This window comes from Hibiscus syriacus, unplaced genomic scaffold (genome assembly GCF_006381635.1).
Source record: "Hibiscus syriacus cultivar Baekdansim isolate YM2019G1 unplaced genomic scaffold, ASM638163v2 tig00110733_pilon, whole genome shotgun sequence".
NCBI lineage: Eukaryota > Viridiplantae > Streptophyta > Magnoliopsida > Malvales > Malvaceae > Hibiscus > Hibiscus syriacus.
The window spans coordinates 184,743-205,949 of NW_024062845.1; the positions used below are offsets into that span (position 1 = coordinate 184,743).

Genomic DNA, 21,207 nt, shown 5'->3' on the forward strand with positions numbered 1-21,207 from the left:
TATACTCTATGTCTTCGTGAGAATTTATTCTCCGTGTCAGGCATAGAGAAATGTGTCCCCTCAAATTTAACTCGATCTGCTTAAGTCTATAATAGATTAGGATTGAGGGTTTGGCTGCCCAAGGGGCACCAACAAGGACAATTCGAGTACCTTTACTCCTAGAACTGAATCCCTGCATATAATAAATCCTAGAAATTCACACGATCTAAGACAATGCTAAAACCCTGTTCGTAGGTATACACAAAGAAGAAATAAGCTCTAGCTTTTCATTTATTTAATTTAATTTTTTTCTCTTCTAATTAAATGCCTGCGAACTAGTAATCATGCGGTTATGTTATTTTTTCCCAACAAAGCATGGAACTATAAAGCATGAGGTTAGGATACCATGATAGATAGAATCTTTTCTTTTCATTAATTGGTACTAACTATTTTATTTATTTATTTATTTTTACATTTATTTTGCTCTAACTTGTTTATATTGATTTCTTTTGCATTGCATGATCATGACATAACCAGAAGGTGTTAATTCGAAAGAGTGTTCATCAAATTGAAAAGTTTTCATAAATGGACAAAAAGTTTTATGATCAGGCAAAATATGACGCAACCAAGGAATGGCATCATGAGGGAACTCTGAGGATCAAGGAGAACTATGCACACAAATATCCTGTCAGATTAATGCCAAAAGTATTCCACAAAGATCCCGTTATATTGATACCAAAAGCATTTTATGGTAAGAGTATCAATAGAAGCATTCAGAAGGAATGAAGTTTTTATGAAGCTTAAACACGTTTTTGGAATGATGAAAACAAGAAATTAAGTACAAAGATGAGCATCATGTGTGAGGATTTCCAAAAGATCAGTCAAGCCTTTCAAAATGCTGGCATAGGAAACACCCCAGAAGAGTGGATAACAGGGGTCACCAAACTGAAAAAGAGCTACAACATACATGAAGATCTTGTCCAAGAACTCCGTAACCATGAAGATTCCCTCACAAGGGAGAATAAACAACATTGTCTACAAATCCGAGAGTTAACACAGAAGATGAAGGAAAAAGACAATGTCGTGGAAGAAGCTGCTGTCCAGATAAGCAATATGACTCATAAGCTGATAGACTTAGCTGACTTTACAAAGAATTGAAGCATATTGATAACTTAACTTTTGAGCATGAATGGAAAATAACTTGGCTTTAGAGAAGTTAGGAGTAAAAGCTATCCCTATATGTAAAGTTTTATTTGATGTACCGAAACTTTTGTGTTCAATGAAGGCTGTTTTAAGATGATCACTCTTGAGTAACACTTTTTTCATACATGCATTTGCATTTTGCATCTTTGTATTTTCATTTTGCATTCGTACTTTTATGTTTGCTTTTGCATTGCACAATTTGCATTCTTATTTTTGCATTTTCACATTTTTTGCATTTTCATTTTGCATCTTTGCATCTTTGTATTTGCATCTTTACATTTTCGTTTTACATCCATATTTTTACATAATTGCATTTACATTTGCATCTTTGCATAGTTATATTTATAGTTTCAATATTACATCATGCACTTGCAATTTTGTTAGTTTTAAACTATATTACATGCATTTAATCATGAAAATATGGGAATAATTTGTGGAGGATTCCATGACAGAATTTCTGAAATCAAATTGGATCTAACTTGGTCTTTCTAGAGAAAGATAAGAACCATGAATGAGATTTTAGCAAGGGTTGGTAGAATAAAAAAACTCCAAGAACAACTCATAAAGATTCAACAAGAGATGATGGATCAAGCGAAAAAATTCCAAGATGATTCAAAAGAGCAAATGACAAAATTAATGGATATGGTGAATATTGTGATCCATGGAGAGAAACCCTTAGAGGATCTTGTTGTAACAGATTTGAATGAAATTATGAATGTTAGTGGTATAGTCAATGCAATGGAAACAAATGACCAAGAACTTGTCAAGAAATGTGGAAATCCAATAAGGCTCTTAGAAAAGGCGACAGATATCAAGTTGAAGCGAAGCATAGAAGTGGTTCAAAAGCCATTGAAGGAAGCTAAGAAAAGCAAAAAGAAAGTGATACCTATCATTCCAATTCCAATCTCATATTCAGACTTGTTAACTTTTCCTTTGAAAGTGGTCTTGTAACACCCATTCTTCCTAGAGCTTATTCTTGGCATCCAGATTGGCAAGATGTCAAAGATTTATGCAATTATCATTATGGAGATTTCAGTCACTCTGCGGAAAATTGTATAATTCTGAAATTAAAAGTCCAAGATCTTATAACATAAGGGTTGATATGTTTTGAAGATGGGAAACCTAAGCTCCTCAAAAACTCAGAACTGGTCGAGAAAGATAAATGTTCTAATTACTATCTGTCTCATGATGTTGGTTAAGAATCAAACATTCAAAGCAAACATTTTGGTCATCAGTCATCAGGTCTTCAAGAAAGCAAAGTAAACAATTGTAAGGAGACAGTGATGTAAAGGGAAATTCTACCCAAGTTTCCTTCAATTTCGTGCATCAAGTTATATCCTGAGATACTCAAAACCCAACTTATTGCCCCATGTCAGGCTAAGCCTTTATTGCCTCCTTACTCGAGATGGTATAAGGAGAAAGTCTTTTGTGAATATCATGTTGGAATCCGAGGACACTCCATCGAGAATTGCGGTAACTTCAAACGATGGGTTCAAGATCTTTTGGTTCATGGAATCATAGAAGTAGATGTTAACAATCAGTCCATTTTGGTCAGACAATTGGGATTCAACCACCAAAATGAAGTTAATAAGGTTAAGGCAAATGAAGATCATATAGTAGAAGATATTGAAAAGAAAAAAGGCAAAACTAAAGAAGGTGAAGTATGTATGGCAGATTTAACTCTCGATACTTCTCTGGTGCTAAAAATTAAGAAAGAGATGAGAAATGAAGAAATGAAAGGAAAGGTAATTCGTGATTGGCCCATAGGTCTAAGAAAAAATGGGGCAGATGTAACCCAGAAGACACCTCAGATACATATATAAGATTTTCTGAAAACAAGTGAGGCAGGGGGCAATTTAATGAGTTTGAAAAATACTACACCAACCATAGTTGTAATGAGCATTCAAAACCAAGACAAAACTGTCATCACCAAAGAAAGTTGTTCTGGAACTAAAATCGAGCCCAATTTCCAGTCGGGGAAGAAAAAGATGATGATGGAGACTACTCAGGAGGAAGAATAGATTTATCTGAAAGTTTATCCAAAGGAGTTGACACAAAATAAATGATCAAGAAATGGGGGGCAAATAAGGATGAAAATCCTGGGCCACGTACACACCCAACATTCAATGAATGATTGAGCAAGCTAAACAAAACAAGTGGAAGTTATTATATACCATTGTAGTACATTTCTATTTTTAGCATCTTGTTTGCACATGTTTTTTGTTCCTTTCTCCACCTTTTGTGCAATAAATAAATCTGTGTTGCTTGTAAGGTTATGAGCATTGAATCAATTTTGCAATCTTGTAGTTCTTTGAATATCAACTGGATTAAAAAACTCTTTAAATGATTAGAGTTATAATCTTTGACAAAATATCACGATTGAAAACCAGAAAAACAAGGACCCTTGACCTTACCTCAGATTAAATATACCCAAACACTATCCTATTACAAATATGAGATAGCCTTCTCCTATTGAAATGAATTACAAAAAGGCTTGATATTTATATAAAAGCGTACAACATGGGGCATCGTTGGTGTATTACATTACAAAATTGACTAGAGTATTTTTCTATTGATGAGGTTCGATGAACATATTTTTTACAAATAGGTAAATCTAGTTTAAGTCAGTTGCTTGGGAATTGAACTCTAACGAAGAGATTTTTTTTCTGATTTTCACCAAAACACCTAAACTATAACAGGTTCTCTTTAACAAGCTGGTGCCTTATACTTATACTCATATTATATTATATATACAATAAAGCTTGAATTATCCCCCTAAAGAAATTGGTTAATCGCCCCGGCTTTATGGATAATATTCAACTAACCTGTTATGCTTGAGTTGTCCCCCTAAAGCAATTGGTTAATCGCCTGACTTTATGGATAATATTTAGCTAGCCTGTTATACTATTATATGCAATAAAACTGTCCCTCTAGAGCAATTGGTTAATCACCCCAGCTTTATGGATAAGTTTCAACTAGCGTGATAAAGGTGGTTATATTATTATATACAATAAAGCTGAATTCAGCTAGCCAAAATGGCAAAAAAAAGGTTACTATATAAGGATGGACAAAGGAGGTTAAGGAAACCCTGTTATAGTTAACCTCACACGAGAAATCAGAAACTTCACTTTTTAGATTGATATTTTCACACTTCTTCTACTAGAGTTTACAAAGCTGACACAAATGGAAAATTTCAGAGAATTTAAATAGAAGTATTCTAGTAATTGGTTATACAAGTTGCGCATCCGGTTAAAATACCAAGTCCTTAAAGTGAGATGTATGGCAAAGTTCACAAACAGAGAGTGAAGTGACATCTTAAATAGATGTAACCATAGAAAATAGGAAAGCCATCCTGAAACCAAACCGAATCTTGATACTTGTCAAAGAACTATACTTCTCAAACATTAAAGAGTTATTAATGTATTTGATATTCTTTGAACTCATGCTTATGATTTGATTCTATTGTGAACCTTTAATGGGTAATACTTTACAAAATTCTTTCATTCTTCGATAAAGAAAGGAAGAAAAACATTTTCAAACAGGACAGTCTCAAATGAGGAAGGTCCTTGAAGAAAATTGTTGCATATTCTACCTCTATTGTAGAAAAAGAATAAGCAATGCCAGAATGATGAAGCATTCTTGAAAGCAAGTGGTCCAAGAAGCCAGAAAGTCTAGAGAATTAAACTTGTAATGATCTCCTGTGACATTATTAACAACTTATCAAGAAATATTATCCTATTTAAAAGGGACACTTATCTCATACTGATGGTGATAAGCATCACTAGACAAATTACTTTCCTCAGCCACCAATCCATGGCCCCTAAAAGATCCTCCAATCATAGAGCTATAAGTCCCATTAGATGTATTATAGGAATAAACAAGTCCATCACATGCACTCTGGTTATACTGTGATACTGGCTCAAGTTTTGGTACATCATTGCTGCCTCTTCCATGCCGATCATTTTCTTTATCAGGATTATGTCCATTATGTCCTTCAGAAGATTGCTGAACTTGAACTTGAGAACTTATAAGCACAGAATAAGATATTGGAACAGATTCTACACTTATAGACCTTTCATATTGGGTAACATTGGTTATAGGATTCCAAAAATAGAGATAACCAGTTTTATCATCAACTAAACATTTCAATGGTTCGGGAAGAGTGGGATATGACAGTGTGTATCTTGGAGAAACAAAAAAGGCAGCCGCTGTAGCAACCATTGCAAGAAAACACACCAATAAAAATCTTCAAGTTCATCCCGATGATGTTTATTTCTTCCGGTAAGGTTGTTACACGGAATGCCACTGACAACAAGGTCGAATCTGCCAAATCTACTCTTCAATTGCTCCAACTGATCATCATTTAGTTCTTGCACATCTGCTTTCAAAGGTATGTCGAGCTGGTAGAGGGAAACCTCTGCACTACCGATCACAGAGAAAAGAGACAGGACATTGATACCCATGTGGAACATGTGTCTTAAGAGAGAAAGATGATAAGTCATTGTGTCTAACTGGAATGGATTACCAAGCGATTTATACCACTCTATCCGACTAGATCCCTCCAGATCCAAAAAATAGGCACTCATTCAGAAGAGACAAATATCTCATACATTTCCGTCAGAATGATTAATCACTTCTTAAGTTTGTGACAACATGAAGAGAATTCCTCAAATTACTTGACAACATTGTTGTTTAGTGACATCAGAATGAGAGTATTCAAGATTAACAGATTTGTTCACGAATAGAGCTACGAGTACCCTCAGTGGGGCATTAGCAAAATTGGACCTCGTGAGGATTATGAGATTCAAATCGAAAAAACATTGAGAGTAAGCCTTACAGTTTAGAATGTTGGGGCCTTTTGAATGCCTAATTCAGACAGATCCATGTGGGACATCTCGAATGCCCATTTAAATCAAAAACAAAATGTTGGGGCATTTTAAAAGTCACTTCAGATAGATCCATGTGGGGCATTTTGAAGGCTCACATTAGTATGAAAAAATGTTGGGGCATTTTGAAAGCTCACATCAATAAGAAGTAAATGCTGGGGCATGCTGAAAGCCCATTTCAATCAGAAATAAGAATCTTGACGCATTTCGAATGTTTATATCAGCAAATGTTGGGGCATGCTGAAAGCCCATTTCAATCAGAATCAGGAATGTTGATGTGTTTTGAACGTTTTTATCAACAAATGTTGGGGCATGGTGAAAGCTCATTTCAATCAAAAATAGGAATGTTGACGCATTTTGAACATTTGTATCATCAAATGTTGGGGCATGCTGAAAGCCTATTTCAATCAGAAATAGGAATGTTGATGCACTTTGAACGTTTGTATCAGTAAATATTGGGGTATGCTGAAAGCTCATTTCAATCAGAAATAAGAATGTTGATGTGTTTTTGAACGTCTGTATCAGCAAATGTTGGGCATGCTGAAAGCCCATTTCAATCAGAATCAGGAATGTTGATGCATTTTGAATGTTCGTATCAACAATTGTTGGGGCATGCTGAGGGCCCATATCATCTTATGGAAAAATCATTGAATTGAGAAAATATTTCCAAAGAGATAGAAAGATAAGAAGAATGAAAATGGTAAAACAGTGACAGTCGATCTGATTATACATAACTACTTTGTTCATTATACAGTTGCATTATTCTGGTGATTCGATGCTGGCAAGTCAAAGCATCCCACTTATGGTCTCACTGAGTTTTTTTCTTAAGTGACGTCCTACAAAAACTCCAAACACTATGCAAAAAGCTTCACTGACAAGAAATCTAGGCAGAAGCCATAGGAAATGATGAATGTGTTGTCAAATGTTTTACGAACATCTGTACAGAAACCACATGAAAGGATGAATGTGTTGTCAAATGTTTTACGAACATCTGTACAGAAGCCACAAGAAATGATGAATATGATGCCAAATGTTTTATGAACCAATGATTATGGTGCTGAACCAATGTTGTGATCATATGGTGTTTCCATTTATGGATCCAAGATGAAGTTTAACTTCTTCAACCCCAAGGTTTGAAGTGATATATGATGAAGATTTCTTTCCACAAAAGGGAGCTGGAATTTTAACAACAGGAAACTAGTGGAACCAACTAAGATTGAACAATAGGATGTTAAACATCTCGACATAATATGGTTTGAATGGCTTTGTTCGAGATCTTATTAGATGTGGAGACATGAAAGGAATTAGGATAAATCCTCCTTGTGATGTGTTTCAAGAGTCAAATTAGAACATACGTTGCTCTCCTAATTAATCTCTGCTGAGTTTAGCATATCTATATCTACATTCTTCAAAGGTGATAGATTCTTTATTCAAAGATGAACGTTTTATTGGATTTCTACACAAGTCTAGGTGAAGAAAGCTGGTTTTATCCAAGACAAAATAGGGCATCAAGGTCATAATTCTGATTACGGCAAGAGTTCCATAAATGAAACATTTTCTTCTGAGACTTTAGTGAAAATGAATCAAAGAAGACACAAAGATTGCTCTCCTAAAAAACAGAATGCCAGCTTGGAATGACATTTTTATTAAGTGAAGGAAGACCGAGTTCGCCACTTTGAAGTCAAATGCAGGGCTCAACATTCAGGCATTCATAAGAACATTATTTGCATAATAGAAAATTCATTACATTGCTACATTTAATTGCATTCAAACATAAGGTTTTTACAGATCTTCATATGAAAAAGAAGATTCATGATGCAAAATACCTTACAAGAAGAAGATAGAATTCAAAACCTCAAATGCAGGAATCACGTAAAAATATGAAGAATATATTGTCGCAATCTACAGAAGAAGCATTATTTTGAAATGGGGCATGTTACCCAAGCAACAAGTTATTTTGAAAAATAAGAAAACGATTTCCAGAGTTTCTCATTTAATCTTTTCGAAAATGAAATTGTTGAATAGTAAGAAAACGATTTCCAAAGTTTCTTACTTAGTAAACTGTTTCCCACATCTGTAAGACCTACATTGCAGGATGTTTTCAAAAAGCCTTCGGGACCTTTTTGATATTTAAAGCCTCCGGGTCATCTGTAAGACCTACAGTAGGGCTATCCATAAGACCTAGAGTGCAGTACGTTTTCAAAAAGCCTTCAGGAGCTTTTTTGATATTTAAAGCCTTCAGGTCATCTGTAAGACCTACAGTGCAAGATGATAAGACCTCAGGGCCATCCATAAGACCTACAGTGTAGGATGTTTTCAAAAAGCCTTCAGGATCTTTTTGATATTTAAAGCCTCCGGGTCATCTGTAAGACCTACAGTGCAAGATGATAAGACCTTAGGGCCATCCATAAGACCTACAGTGTAGGATGTTTTCAAAAAGCCTTCAGAAGAATTTTGATATTTAAAGCCTCCGGGTCATCTGTAAGACCTACAATGCAAGATGATAAGACCTCAGGGCCATCCATAAGACCTACAGTGCAGGAAGTTTTCAAAAAGCCTTCAGGAGCTTTTTGATATTTAAAGCCTTCGGGTCATCTATAAGACCTACAGTGCAAAATGATAAGACCTCAAGGCCATCCATAAGACCTACAGTGCATGATGTTTTCAAAAAGCCTTCGGGTCATCTATAAGACCTATAGTGCAAGATGATAAGACCTCAGAGCCATCCATAAGACCTATAGTGCATGATGTTTTTTAAAAAAAGCCTTCCGGAGCGTTTTGATATTTAAAGCCTTCGGGTCATCTGTAAGACCTACAGTGCAAGATGATAAGACCTCAGGGCCATCCATAAGACCTACAGTGCAGGATGTTTTCAAAAAGCCTTCAGGAGATTTTTGATATTTAAAGCCTCCGGGTCATCTGTAAGGCCTACAGTGCAAGTGATAAGACCTTAGGGACATCCATAAGACCTATAATACAGGTTGTTTTCAAAAAGCCTTCGGGAGCTTTTTGATATTTAAAGCCTCTGGGTCATCTATAAGACCTACAGTGCAAGATGATAAGACCTCAGGGCCATCCATAAGACCTACAGTGCAGGATGTTTTCAAAAAGCCTTCAGGAGCTTTTTGATATTTAAAGCCTCCGGGTCATCTGTAAGACCTACAGTTCAGGATGATAAGACCTCAGGGCCATCCATAAGACCTATAGTGCAGGATGTTTTCAAAAAGCATTCGGGAGCTATTTGATATTTAAAGCCTTCGGGTCATCTGTAAGACCTATAGTGCAAGATGATAAGACCTACAGTGCATGATGTTTAAAAAAAAAAGCCTTCGGGAGCTTTCTGATATTTAAGACCTCCGGGTCATCTATAAGACCTCCAGTGCAGGATGTTTTCAAATGAGATTTTAAGAAACTGATTTCCAAAGGTTTATTAATCTTAAATCCTTCGGGTCATCTGTAAGCCTTTCGAGCAAGATGATAAGTCATCCGATCCATTCATAAGACCTCTAGGTAGAATGTTTTCAACATTTCAATCCTACTCAAAAGAAGCCAAATGAAAAAATTATTGTCTTTTTCGTCTTTGTTCTATTCTTGCTAACACAAGAATGAGCAAAGAGGGGCAGCTGTAGACACTAACTTTTTCATTTTATTTTTAAAATTATTATTATTATTATTATAAATATTATTATCATTATTAAATAAAAAATTATATTACAAGCCCATCTACAAAGGCCTAATAGTAAATCGAGTCCCAATTTTACAACAACCAACCAAGCCCTAGAAACCCTAACCCTTCTAGGATTTCCTAAAGATTCTAGCCGTCCCAGCCAACTGTTCAACTTCTCCAGTGCCGCTGCCACGCCAAGCTTCCGTCGAAGACTCCAGAAGGTCCAACGCTGCCACCTGCTGCCACGCCTCGCCAAAGGACGCACTACTAAACTGCACACGTCGCAGCTATTGAGTGAGTCACCACTATAGTTTGGTGACTCACCGAAAGTTACCCATGGGACCAGTCTGAGGCAAGCAACCGGGATGGCTATAAAGCCATCACCAAACTTGAAAAAGAAAAAAAAAGAAACACAACAATAGAACGAACAACCACCAAGAGAGTTCTAACTTTTGCCACATTTTGCCAAATGTGTTGCCAACTAAAACACAAGTTTGATTTTAACACTCCCCCTCAAACTTGATTTTTCATTCCGAGCTTTTCTCCTCTTATTATCTCCAATAGACTGAATCGTTGTACCTTTATGGTATTCTTCTCTCTCATGTAGATCTTCAAACTTCTGTGGGAGGTGCTTCAGAATCTTCTATTATGTTGCTAGTATCGTTGTTGTTACTTGACGACGATGGTACATTTTTTTGAGGACCTTGATCATCAGCTTGTTCATCTTGATTGATAAGATCGTCATCTTTATCTTTATTAAAAAACAGTCCTTCAACTTTCTTTTCCTCTTTGCTCCATCTCCAATAGTCTTCTTATCGAACTCAACATCTCTTGAAATTATTACCTTCTTGGTAATATGATTATATAATCTGTAAGCTTTGCTTATTTCATCATAGCCAATGAAAATACATTTTGCTCCTCTGTCATCAAGCTTCTTTCTAGTCTGTTCAGGAACATGGGCACATGCGATGCATCCAAAAATCTTGAGGTGTCCAACTCTTGGTTTCTGTCCACTCCATGCTTCGTTTGGTGTCATATACTTCACACTTTTTGTTGGATATCGGTTCAATATGTAAACTGCACATCGAGCTGCTTCTGTCCAAAAATTTCTCGATAGATGTTTACCTTTTATCATGTTTCTTGCCATGTCAAGAATTGTGTGGTTCTTTCTTTCTGCAACTCCATTTTGTTGTGGCGTGTATCTGAGCTGATGGATGATGCTATACTTGTAAACACTAATTTTTTCATTTTATTTTTAAAATTATTATTATTATTATAATAATAATTATTATTATTAAATAAAAATTTATATTACAAGCCCATCTACAAAGGCCCAATAGTAAATCGAGACCCAATTTTACAACAACCCATCAGGCCCTAGAAACCCTAACCCTTCTAGGGTTTCCTGAAGATTCCAGCCGCCCCAGCCAATTGTTTATCTTCTCTAACACCGCTGCCACGCCAAGCTTCTGTCGAAGACTCTAGAAAGTCCAACGCTGCCATTTGGTTCCACGCCTCGCCAAAGGAAGCACCACTAAACCGCACACGTCGCAGCTATTGAGTGAGTCACCACTATAGTTTGGTGACTCACTGAAAGTTACCCATGGGACCGGTCCGAGGCAAGCAACCGGGATGGCTATAAAGCCATCACCAAACCTGAAAAAGAAAAAAAGAAATACAATAACAGAACGAAAAACCACCAATAGACCACCAACAGAAGCAATACAGAACATATACGAACGAGGAAAGCAAGGTACCAAAAACCCAACAGCAAATAGCCATATATACAACAAACGAAGGAAGAGAAGCAACTTACCCTCGGAAAGCCCAGACGTCGCCGTAATCCGTGTGAAAACCGAGGTAAAACTGTCGTTTTTTCTAGATCTACTAATTTTGGGTTCTTTTTAGGAGAAATAAAAACCATATTCAATTTTAGGTTGAAGAGATCTACGATTTGGTGTAGATCTGTAATTTTCGGCCACCTAGAGAGAGGCAAGAGAGACTCTCTCTTAGAGAGAGAAAAAAATTAGGAAATGAGGAAAACTGGCTTAAAATGTTTGACTAAAAGGGTTTAAATACCCCTCCCCGACGACGTCGTTTTGTGGGAGGGGTGCTTGTGTAATTTCCCGTAGAGGAAAACCCTTTCTGAAATCCTCCATATTTTGTACATTTATATTTTAGTCACCGAATTAAATTTTTGGGCATTTTTAATTTGTACTTTTCATTTTGTTTAATTTATAATTTAGTCACTGCCCATAGGTGCTTAAATATTTAGGGTAAATACCCTATTTAGTCCCTTATAATTTTAATGATTTATATTCTAATATGATTTAATTAATTATGGTTACATTACACTTTTTTATCAATATTTTATAATATTTAGAGTTAGAGCCTTTAAGTTTTATATTTTACATTTTAATCACTATTTTTTATAATTTTCATTTTATTCCATGAATTTTATATTTTTTGTAATTTAATACTATATATTTTAATTTCTTTTATTTTGGTCATTATTCAATTGTAATTTATTTTTATTATTACCTTTTTATGTTCAATGTATTTAATTTAATAATTTAATTATTATTATTTTTATTTTAGTCATAAATATATATAATATAAATTTAGGAAAAATAATCATATTTTATTAGTATTTATTTATTATTATTAAGAAAGGGGTTGTCTTAAAGTAACTAGATGTCATTTTCTGATATTTTTAAATAAATAAATATCCTACTTTTATAAATTATATATATATATATATATATATAATTTTATTATTTTTAAATTATTTTTAGGAAAATGTTTTATTTAATATTTATTTATTTTTTAATATTAAAAGGGGTTGTCTTAAAGCAACTAGATATCCCTTTCTGATATTTTTAAATAAATAAATACCCTTTAAAACTATAAAAATATATATATTTAAATATATTTTTCTTAGAATTATTCGATTGAATCTGGAATAAGAGGATCATAAATTATATTTATATTTGAATTCTTAAATTCTATTATTAGAGACAATTTATAATCGACAAGTACCAATTTTGGGCGTTTTGGGGGTGTTAATCCTTCCCCAAACGTAACCGACCTTGAAACCCTTTTTTATTACTAAAAAGAATAAATTTTTGGTTACACGTAGATCAGTTTATCTTTTAACTGATGTTTTCTTAAAAAATCTTTTAAAAGATGATTTTTAGGTATTCGACCTACTTTATCCAAAAAGGTCGATGGCGACTCCAAAACATTTCCTTAAAAAACATTTATTCATTCACATTACTTTTTCCGCCAAGGAAAATTCGTACCCGGGAGAAAACCGGTTACGACAATGCTCTTTGCAGGATTCTTCAAATAACTTTGATGTATATTCGCCTCCTCGATCTGATCTGAATATCTTCAAATATTGGCCACTTTGCTTTTCCTCAATTTCTTTAAATTCTTTATATTTTTTCAGCGCTTCTGACTTTTCTTTCAAGATATAAATCCAACATTTTCTACTAAAATCATCAATAAAAGTTAGGTAGTACAAAAGGACCGGCTATATCTGTGTTATTATCTCCAGCGGTCTTCGGGCACGCCAAGATCTACTAGCTTCAAAGCTTTGTCTATGATGATTTCCTTTAATTCAAGCCTCACATAATTGATTTGGAGGGTTGATCTCTGGTAGTCCTTTCACCATACTTGTTTTTGATAACAACTTCAAACCAGAAAATCCAAGATGTCCATATCTTAGGTGTCACAGCCATGAATCATCTTTGATCACGGTCTTCATGCACTTGACTTCTCCTGACTCGATATCAATTGTAAAGAGACGATTTCGAGTCATATCAACTTGGGCTATCAATTCTCCTTCTTTATTTTTGATGGCAAGTGAGCGATTCTTCATCTGCACTTCATATCCTTTTTCTAGGAGTTGACCAAGACTGATGATATTGCTTTTTAAAGTAGGTACATAATAAACATCTGAAATGTACTTCTTTTCTCCATTTCTCTGAGTAATCATGACTTCTTCTTTTCCTTTTAGTTCTGCGTGCGAGTTATCTCCGAAAGTTACTCGCACATGGACTGTTTCATCTAATTTCACAAACAATTCCTTTTGACCACACATATGGTTACTGGCACAATTATCAAGATACCAAATATTTTTCTTGAATTCTTCATTTCCTTTATAAGTGAGGAATAGATGAGATTTTTTAATTTTTTCTTCTTCAGCTGCTGCTACGTTATTTCTTTCTTCTTGTTTAGGAGCAAATCTACACTTATAACTATAATGACCATACTTATTGCAATTATAACATTGTACCTGGGATTTATTTTCTTGTTAATATCTGTCTCTACCTCGGCCTTTGAATTCTCGTCCACGGCCTGATGTTGGATTGTTTTCACTTATTTGATCGGTGCTATATGATCGACCACCACATCCACGAGTTCCTTGTCCTCCTCTGTATCTTCCACGATAACCACCACGATTTACTCGGCCTTGTGTGTAGCTGCTTCTAGCTTCTCCTTCGTTGACATTCATCTTGCTTTGTAGAGCTTGCTACAAATTTTCAGAATCTTCATTTTGTTTCATTTTCTTCTCATGTTGAAGTGAACCCACAAGCTCATCGATCGATATTTGGGATAAATCTTTCGATTCTTCGATTGACATAACCACATAATTGAATTTTCTTGTCAACGACCGCAAAATTTTTTCCATCACTCTAACATCATCGAGTGATTTACCATTTATTTTCATTTCATTCACAACCACTTTTACACGGCTAATATAATCATCGATGGTTTTCCATATTTTTCATTTTTAACATCTCAAACTCAGCTCTAAGAGTTTGTAAACGTATCTTCTTTGCTTTTTCGGAACCTTGTAGAGATTTTTTGCAAAATCTCTCACACTTGTTTTGCGGTCTTCGCATCAGAAATTTTTTCAAAGGTAGAATCGTCTACTCCTTGAAAAATAAAGAACAATGCTCTTTTATCTTTTTTTCAGGATTACTTCAATACCTTCTTTTCTTCATTGGCTAGGACTGTTTCTGCTTTTGCATTTTCAGGCTCGGTGTAACCATTCTCGATGATATCCCAACAATCTTGGGAACCTAGTAACACCTTCATTTGAATGCTCCAATTGCCATAATTCGTCTTTGTCAATCTCATGATTTGTGGTTGAATCATGTTGGCCATCTTCTCCACCACGTTAAACTCGAACCAAGCTCTTATACCATTTATTGGAAGCGTAGGTGGACTCTCAGTAATTTATATAACTCAAAATATTATTAATATGAGGCAAAATACGTTACAACGATGTTACCCCAATATGACAACACTACAACACTAGCTGCGGCTAGTTTACAAACACAACCTCGCTATTCTAAGCTTTGCTAAGCTTCACCCTCTTTCTCTAATAGCTTTGCTAAGCTATTTTTCATTATGGCTTTTCTAAGCTATCTTCATATTCCTTCTCTTTCACTTTGCATACATTTATATTAATGCTAAAGACATATATTTATAAGGGTAATTAACCTCCTTAATGAAAGATCTAGGCCTTTCCAAATTCTTCTTGTATTGCCACATAGAGTTCCTTGTCTTAATGAAATTCCCTTCCATCATCAATTGTCACATGTTTATTTTTCATTCTTAACTCTTAAGTAATTCAAGATCATGCTTCATTAATCAAGAATCTTCTAACTTTTGCCACCTTTTGCCAAGTGTGCTGCCAACTAAAACACAAGTTTGATTTTAACACACACTTGATAAATTTTTAGTTAAATTTATTAATTTATGTTTATATTAAGTTCTATATAGTATTAGTAAGTAAAAAAATAAAATAATTTTTTTAGTGAGCTTAGCGAGCAACGAGGTGAACAACGAACTTAATGAGTTTAACGAGCGACGGGTTGAGCAACAAATTTTCTTAACGAACACGAGTCGAGCAAAATTTTAACGAGCACGAGTCGAACAAAATTTTAACGAGCAACAAGTCGAGCAACAAATTTTCTTAATGAGCACGATTCGAGCAAAATTTTAACGAGCTTAATGAGCAACGAGTCGAGTCGAGCAGCAAAATTTTTTAACGAGCACAAGTTGAACACTGCCCAACTCGCGATCGACTCGCTTGATAAGAACCCTAGGTGTATCGATTAATTTGCTTAATATCTAATCATGATTTATGCTGCAGTCCAACATATAACATTACGGTAACTCAAATTCGGGTCGGGACAACTATAATCATTGGTGATATTACTGCTCTTTTTTATTCCGGGAGCTCATTTACGTACTTGGTTGACCCAACATATTCAAACCTTGCAGAGAATGTAAGTATTTTGCATGTTAAAAACCTATAAAACTTGGTGTTGCAACTTCATAGTTTTGTGCTCTTCTACAGTTCCATTCTCAGGCACAAGATAGGCGCCGTCCACCTGATTCAAGGATCCCTTTTGAATACTGTTATGATATGAGGTCCGTTATTTAGTCTTGTTTCACATAGTATTGTTTTTCTCAACGGTTGAATTTTGCACAATTTATTATTTTTCTTTGTGGAATGCAGCCCTGATGCAAATGCCACTTTAATACCCAGTATGAGTTTAACGATGAAAGGCGGACATCACTTTCCTGTATACGACCCAATAATCATCATTTCTACTCAGGTAGTATCCTGCTCCTGGACCTTATTCTTTTATTTTCTTTCGTACTCCGGACTGAAAATTTCATTAACAAATTTGATCTCTAATGGTTTGCAGAGTAAACTTGTATACTGCTTGGCTGTCATCAAGAGTACGGAACTGAATATTATTGGACGTAAGTCTTGCGTATAGCATGTGGTTATTTGAGTGCTGAACTTGCAAGAGAATTATGTAATACAACTTAAATTTCCATTATTGTATGTTTTTGCTTATTGGGCTGTTCTTTCCTCTAAACAGAAAACTTTATGACCGGTTACCATGTGGTGTTCGACCGAGAAAGATATGTCTTGGGATGGAAGAAGTTTGATTGTAAGTGATGCTTTTCCTGTATGGTTTTTCATTCGAGCGTGTTTACTTGCGAAACTCAATGGCTTTTATGCAGGTTTCGACGTTGAGGATACTAATAAATCTGAAGTAGAAACGTATGCTGCCTCTGAACCTCCTGCCGTTGCTGCCGGAATCCATAATTATTCAAACCCAGAGTCAAGTAATAAAGATGTCAATAATACCCATTCCGGCAGTTCCGTTGGCTTGCGATCTTGCCATTTCCATATTTCTCTTCTGGCATTCTTCGGAGCCATCATCTCCATATTGCCCCAATTATCATAGGGCATGCTTTGGGACATATCCTGCTTTCATCTTCACACAGATCCAAGCATATGGCATATATGGTTTAGATGTCTACTTTGTTGTTGCCCTTTGATCCCCTTTTGATCATTTAGCAAAGAATAGGGATCAAATGTACAAATGTAGCACAGTTTTGTTGGAAGCAAACAATGAAACAGTTATGTCCAGTATGTTTTAACTGCGTCCGAACGTTTCGACTCTGAAAATTGATGTTTGAATTTTGTTTTGAGCTAGCATGTATTTGTATGGGGCCAGCAATGCATATGCTGACTCAGATAAAGAGTTGACCTTATTATCAAGGGGCATGGATTTCATTCAGCAAATGAATTGTATCACATCAGGAGGCAACCACTAAATTTAATATTACAACTTTGAACAAATAATAATAATAATTCGGCTAGGGTAGATAGCTGACCATTTTTTTTAAAATTCAGAGCCTAAATTATTTAAAGAAATCACATCTTCAATTGATTATGTACAAAATTAGTACTGTTTTATTGAGCGAGCATGTTAAGTAACATATGTCAGGGCGCGTTTTTATCTAAGAAGATACGCTCACTCAACATCTAAAAATACTTTAATTGACACATGGAAGATGTAACTGGCTCAATACGATTTTTATGAGATTAAAGAAAACATAAAGTGAATTTTCAACCTTTAAATTAGAAAACGCATTATGATTTTATTTTCTCGACAAATATTATTTAAAAAAAACCTACAACTAGTTGGTCTAGTAGTATGAGGCATTAAATTTCTTAAGCAAGGTCAGAGGTTCGAAATCCTGACGTTTGCGTATGGAGCAAATTGAGTTGAGAAGGTCGCTCCCATAATGGGCATCTACAAAACCCGATATGGATTAGTCGGTCAATAGTTTAGATACCAGTGATTAATTCAAAAATTATCTAAAAAAATGGAAAGTGCATTTTAGAGATAGATTGTGGAAATCTTTAAAAACAAACTTTGTAATAGTAGTGATCATGAAACGTGTCATTCGCCCATAAGCACACTCACGAAAGCAACATATTATTAGTTGTCTACATTGTTATCTGTACAACTAAGGAGAGATTCAATGTCTACCACACTTGTTTTATTGCCTTGAGATTTACGACAGAGATCGAAACCATTGTTGGTTTAAATGTTTCTTCTTTATATAGAAAGCATAGTTTTGTGTTACAAAAATGACGTGAACGTTGAGAGGTTTCATGACCTGTTCATATCGGGCCGGGAATCTATAAGACTAATGGTTCAATTACAAGTTCTTTCAAACAAACAAGTAACCGTGCTCCTCCCATGCCCATAACTACATGTTCATATATTTACATATCGATTTCAAAAGATACACAAATGACTTATATAGGGTTTAACGGATCTTCAAGGTATATAAACATGAGTTATTATCGATGTGAAATGAAAGAGAATAGAATATGGATGACACTAGGCCTATAGTGTTATCTAGAGATGAGCAAAAACCGATTAAAAAACTGATTTTTTTTTTACTCGAATTGATTTCAAGTTACAATTTCATAAACTCGACTCAACTCGAAAAAATTTCAAGTTCAAATCGAGTTGTAAAATGTAACTCAAATAACTAGAAATTTTTAGTAAATAGTGGATTTATTTTTAAGTTTGAGTCGAATCCTTGGAGCTTGTATGATATACGTATATCACATATGAAAAAAATATGTAGAAATATATTTGTATTGTATATATGGTTATAGAAACTTACTTAAATTTGAATCAAATAATATTGTAATATTATAAATATTAACAATTAAATTTAAACAAAAACTCAAAAAATTGACTTGACTTGCCTCAACTCGAAAAAATTTCAAGTTAACTCCGAGTTATAAAATATGACTCATCAACTCGAATAACTTGAATTTTTTTTACTCGACCCAATCAAGCGCTTATCCCTAGTATTATCATTTTTTATTACTTAGAGACTTGAAATTAATCAAACCCTAACCTAAATCATAACTCCTAAAATCTTAAAATTTATTTTAAAAAATACATTGTATATATACCTTGAAAAAACATCCATGAAAAATTTATAAATTCAGTCGCTTCTTTTATGTGTGCAGATTAAAATATCCTCTGATGTTAAAATGAGCATGCCATATAAGATAAAGATGCATTCTATTAGACATATTTAAAAACGCAACTGATGTATCATATTTTACTTTATATAACAAAAAACATATCATTTTCTCAGTAGATCTATAACTTTATGAATGTGAATACGTGTTTATTATAAAATTTATTTTTTTATTAATCACATATTTTAGTAATAATATTAACCTTAAAATTTTATCAATTACCACGATACTATTAATAATTTAATAAAATTATGTTGTTAATATATATATTAACTTTAAAAAGTACATTTAAATCCTTAACTAATTTGTATAAATAATTTAGGAAACAGATGCAAGAGTTTGATAGGGTATCAATGAATCAACTAGGCAAGGCCCCAACTGTTACCGCTTCTGCCTTTGGCTTTGGCTGTGAGCCTTCCCTCCGAAGTTAAAATAGTATTATTAAAAGAGATTGGGTGTTTGGAATGACACATGTAGGATTGCGTGCGACTTAAATTTTATATAATCGACTCTTTCGTTTATGGTTTGGACTGATCACCAACCAAAAGTAGAGCTGAATCTTGTAATATTTATATGGTTAAGCTGCCATGGCATGCATCTTGAGGTTGTTGAATGGATCATTCTCTTTTTCTATTGCCATTGGGGTTTTTGGTTTTTGTTTTCCTTCTTCAACCCCAAAATGTAAATTCCCATGCCTGATTACATAAAAGAATTAAACAGTAAATAAACCATTTGTTTCTTTTTCCCAACACGGCTTCCTTCATCTTTTTTCACCTGTTCTTTCCACAATTCATTCCCTTTTTATCTGATCATTATGCACGAACCAAATGATCAAAAAATAGTTACTAACTATTATCCCTATTCCTTAAAAGTCCTATCCCGACAATATTAGTTTCATGTTTTCCCTAGTTCTTGATTAGAAGACCTAGCCATGAACTTGACAATAATACTCTATAAGTAGATATACAACCACACCTACTCTGGAGCTATGCATCTATCATCTATTGAACGTCTTTAAAAAAATTACTAAACAAAATAAAATGGAAAGCTCAAATACGTAAAGCGATTCTGCAAAACAAAACTAAAAAGATGGAAAAGGGGAAAAAGATGAAGATGTAAGAAGAAATACAGAGGAATGAAAAGAATCGATGATTAATCTTTTAGACCATCGCTATTAACAACCAATTAAGTTTATCAGTTCTGACCAAAACAAGAGATCTAGAGTGAGAAAACTCAATTGTGTATTGTTTTATTATTTCATGGCCTCGTAGTCATATTAGAATTGCTCTTTGAATAAATTCACGTAGACAACATTGTTCAAACTTGGATCATTTAAAGGGAACTTGTCATCCTTTGTTTGTTGGAATCGCATCTTGAGTTACAATCATAAAATTTTAAGTTAATATATAAAGATGGTTTATTTCTAATTTTGTTAATTACAATTAGCCGATAGTAATTATCTAACCACCTTAAACATATGGATCTCATTCAATAAAAGGAAAAAAAAAACACAACTCACCTAGTAATACGGCGTAAAAATGCATAATCTGAAAGGACCAAGTCACTTATGATAGGTTTTGGAGTTTGAATACTTTTTTGTTTAAAAACAGTGGATTTTTACAAGGAAAAAAAATTACTCTAATTACCTACAATATATAAATACCAAACACCTTAACTCTGTACTTCCAATTCTCATTTAATTTCTTTCCAGAAAAAGAAAAGATTTTCTGCATTACTATTTTCTTTAAATAAGAAACAATGAGGTCTTCATAAAAATAGTTTAATTTATTAGAATTTGATTATTTCATTTTACAAAAACCAATAAATTAATCTAGTTTATTAAAATTTTAAAATCTGTTGTTAAATCGATGATTTGAAAATCTATAGTTTAAATATATGAAATTAATAAAAATCATGCAATAATTTATAAAATAAGAAAACCAAATTCTAACAAATTAAAGTAAAAAGACTAAATTTCCATTTTCGTAAAGTCACAGTTAAACCGATGCATAAGTGAAAAATCTACAAAACACAAGGAGCTTGTAAAAAAAATTATTTAAATACATGGTGAGGGT

General features: G+C 34.0%; 1 protein-coding gene across 1 annotated transcript; it reads left to right on the top strand.

Moving 5' to 3' along the window:
* The first annotated feature begins 15,007 nt into the window (after window positions 1-15,007).
* LOC120139232 (aspartyl protease family protein 1-like) lies at window positions 15,008-16,972 on the top strand. The gene is made up of 6 exons (XM_039154537.1): window positions 15,008-15,012; window positions 15,905-16,040; window positions 16,112-16,185; window positions 16,274-16,373; window positions 16,467-16,524; window positions 16,647-16,972. The coding sequence occupies exons 1-6, from the start codon at window positions 15,008-15,010 to the stop codon at window positions 16,724-16,726; spliced, it is 453 nt and encodes a 150-aa protein (XP_039010468.1). The 3' UTR covers window positions 16,727-16,972.
* Window positions 16,973-21,207: the final 4,235 nt, after the last annotated feature.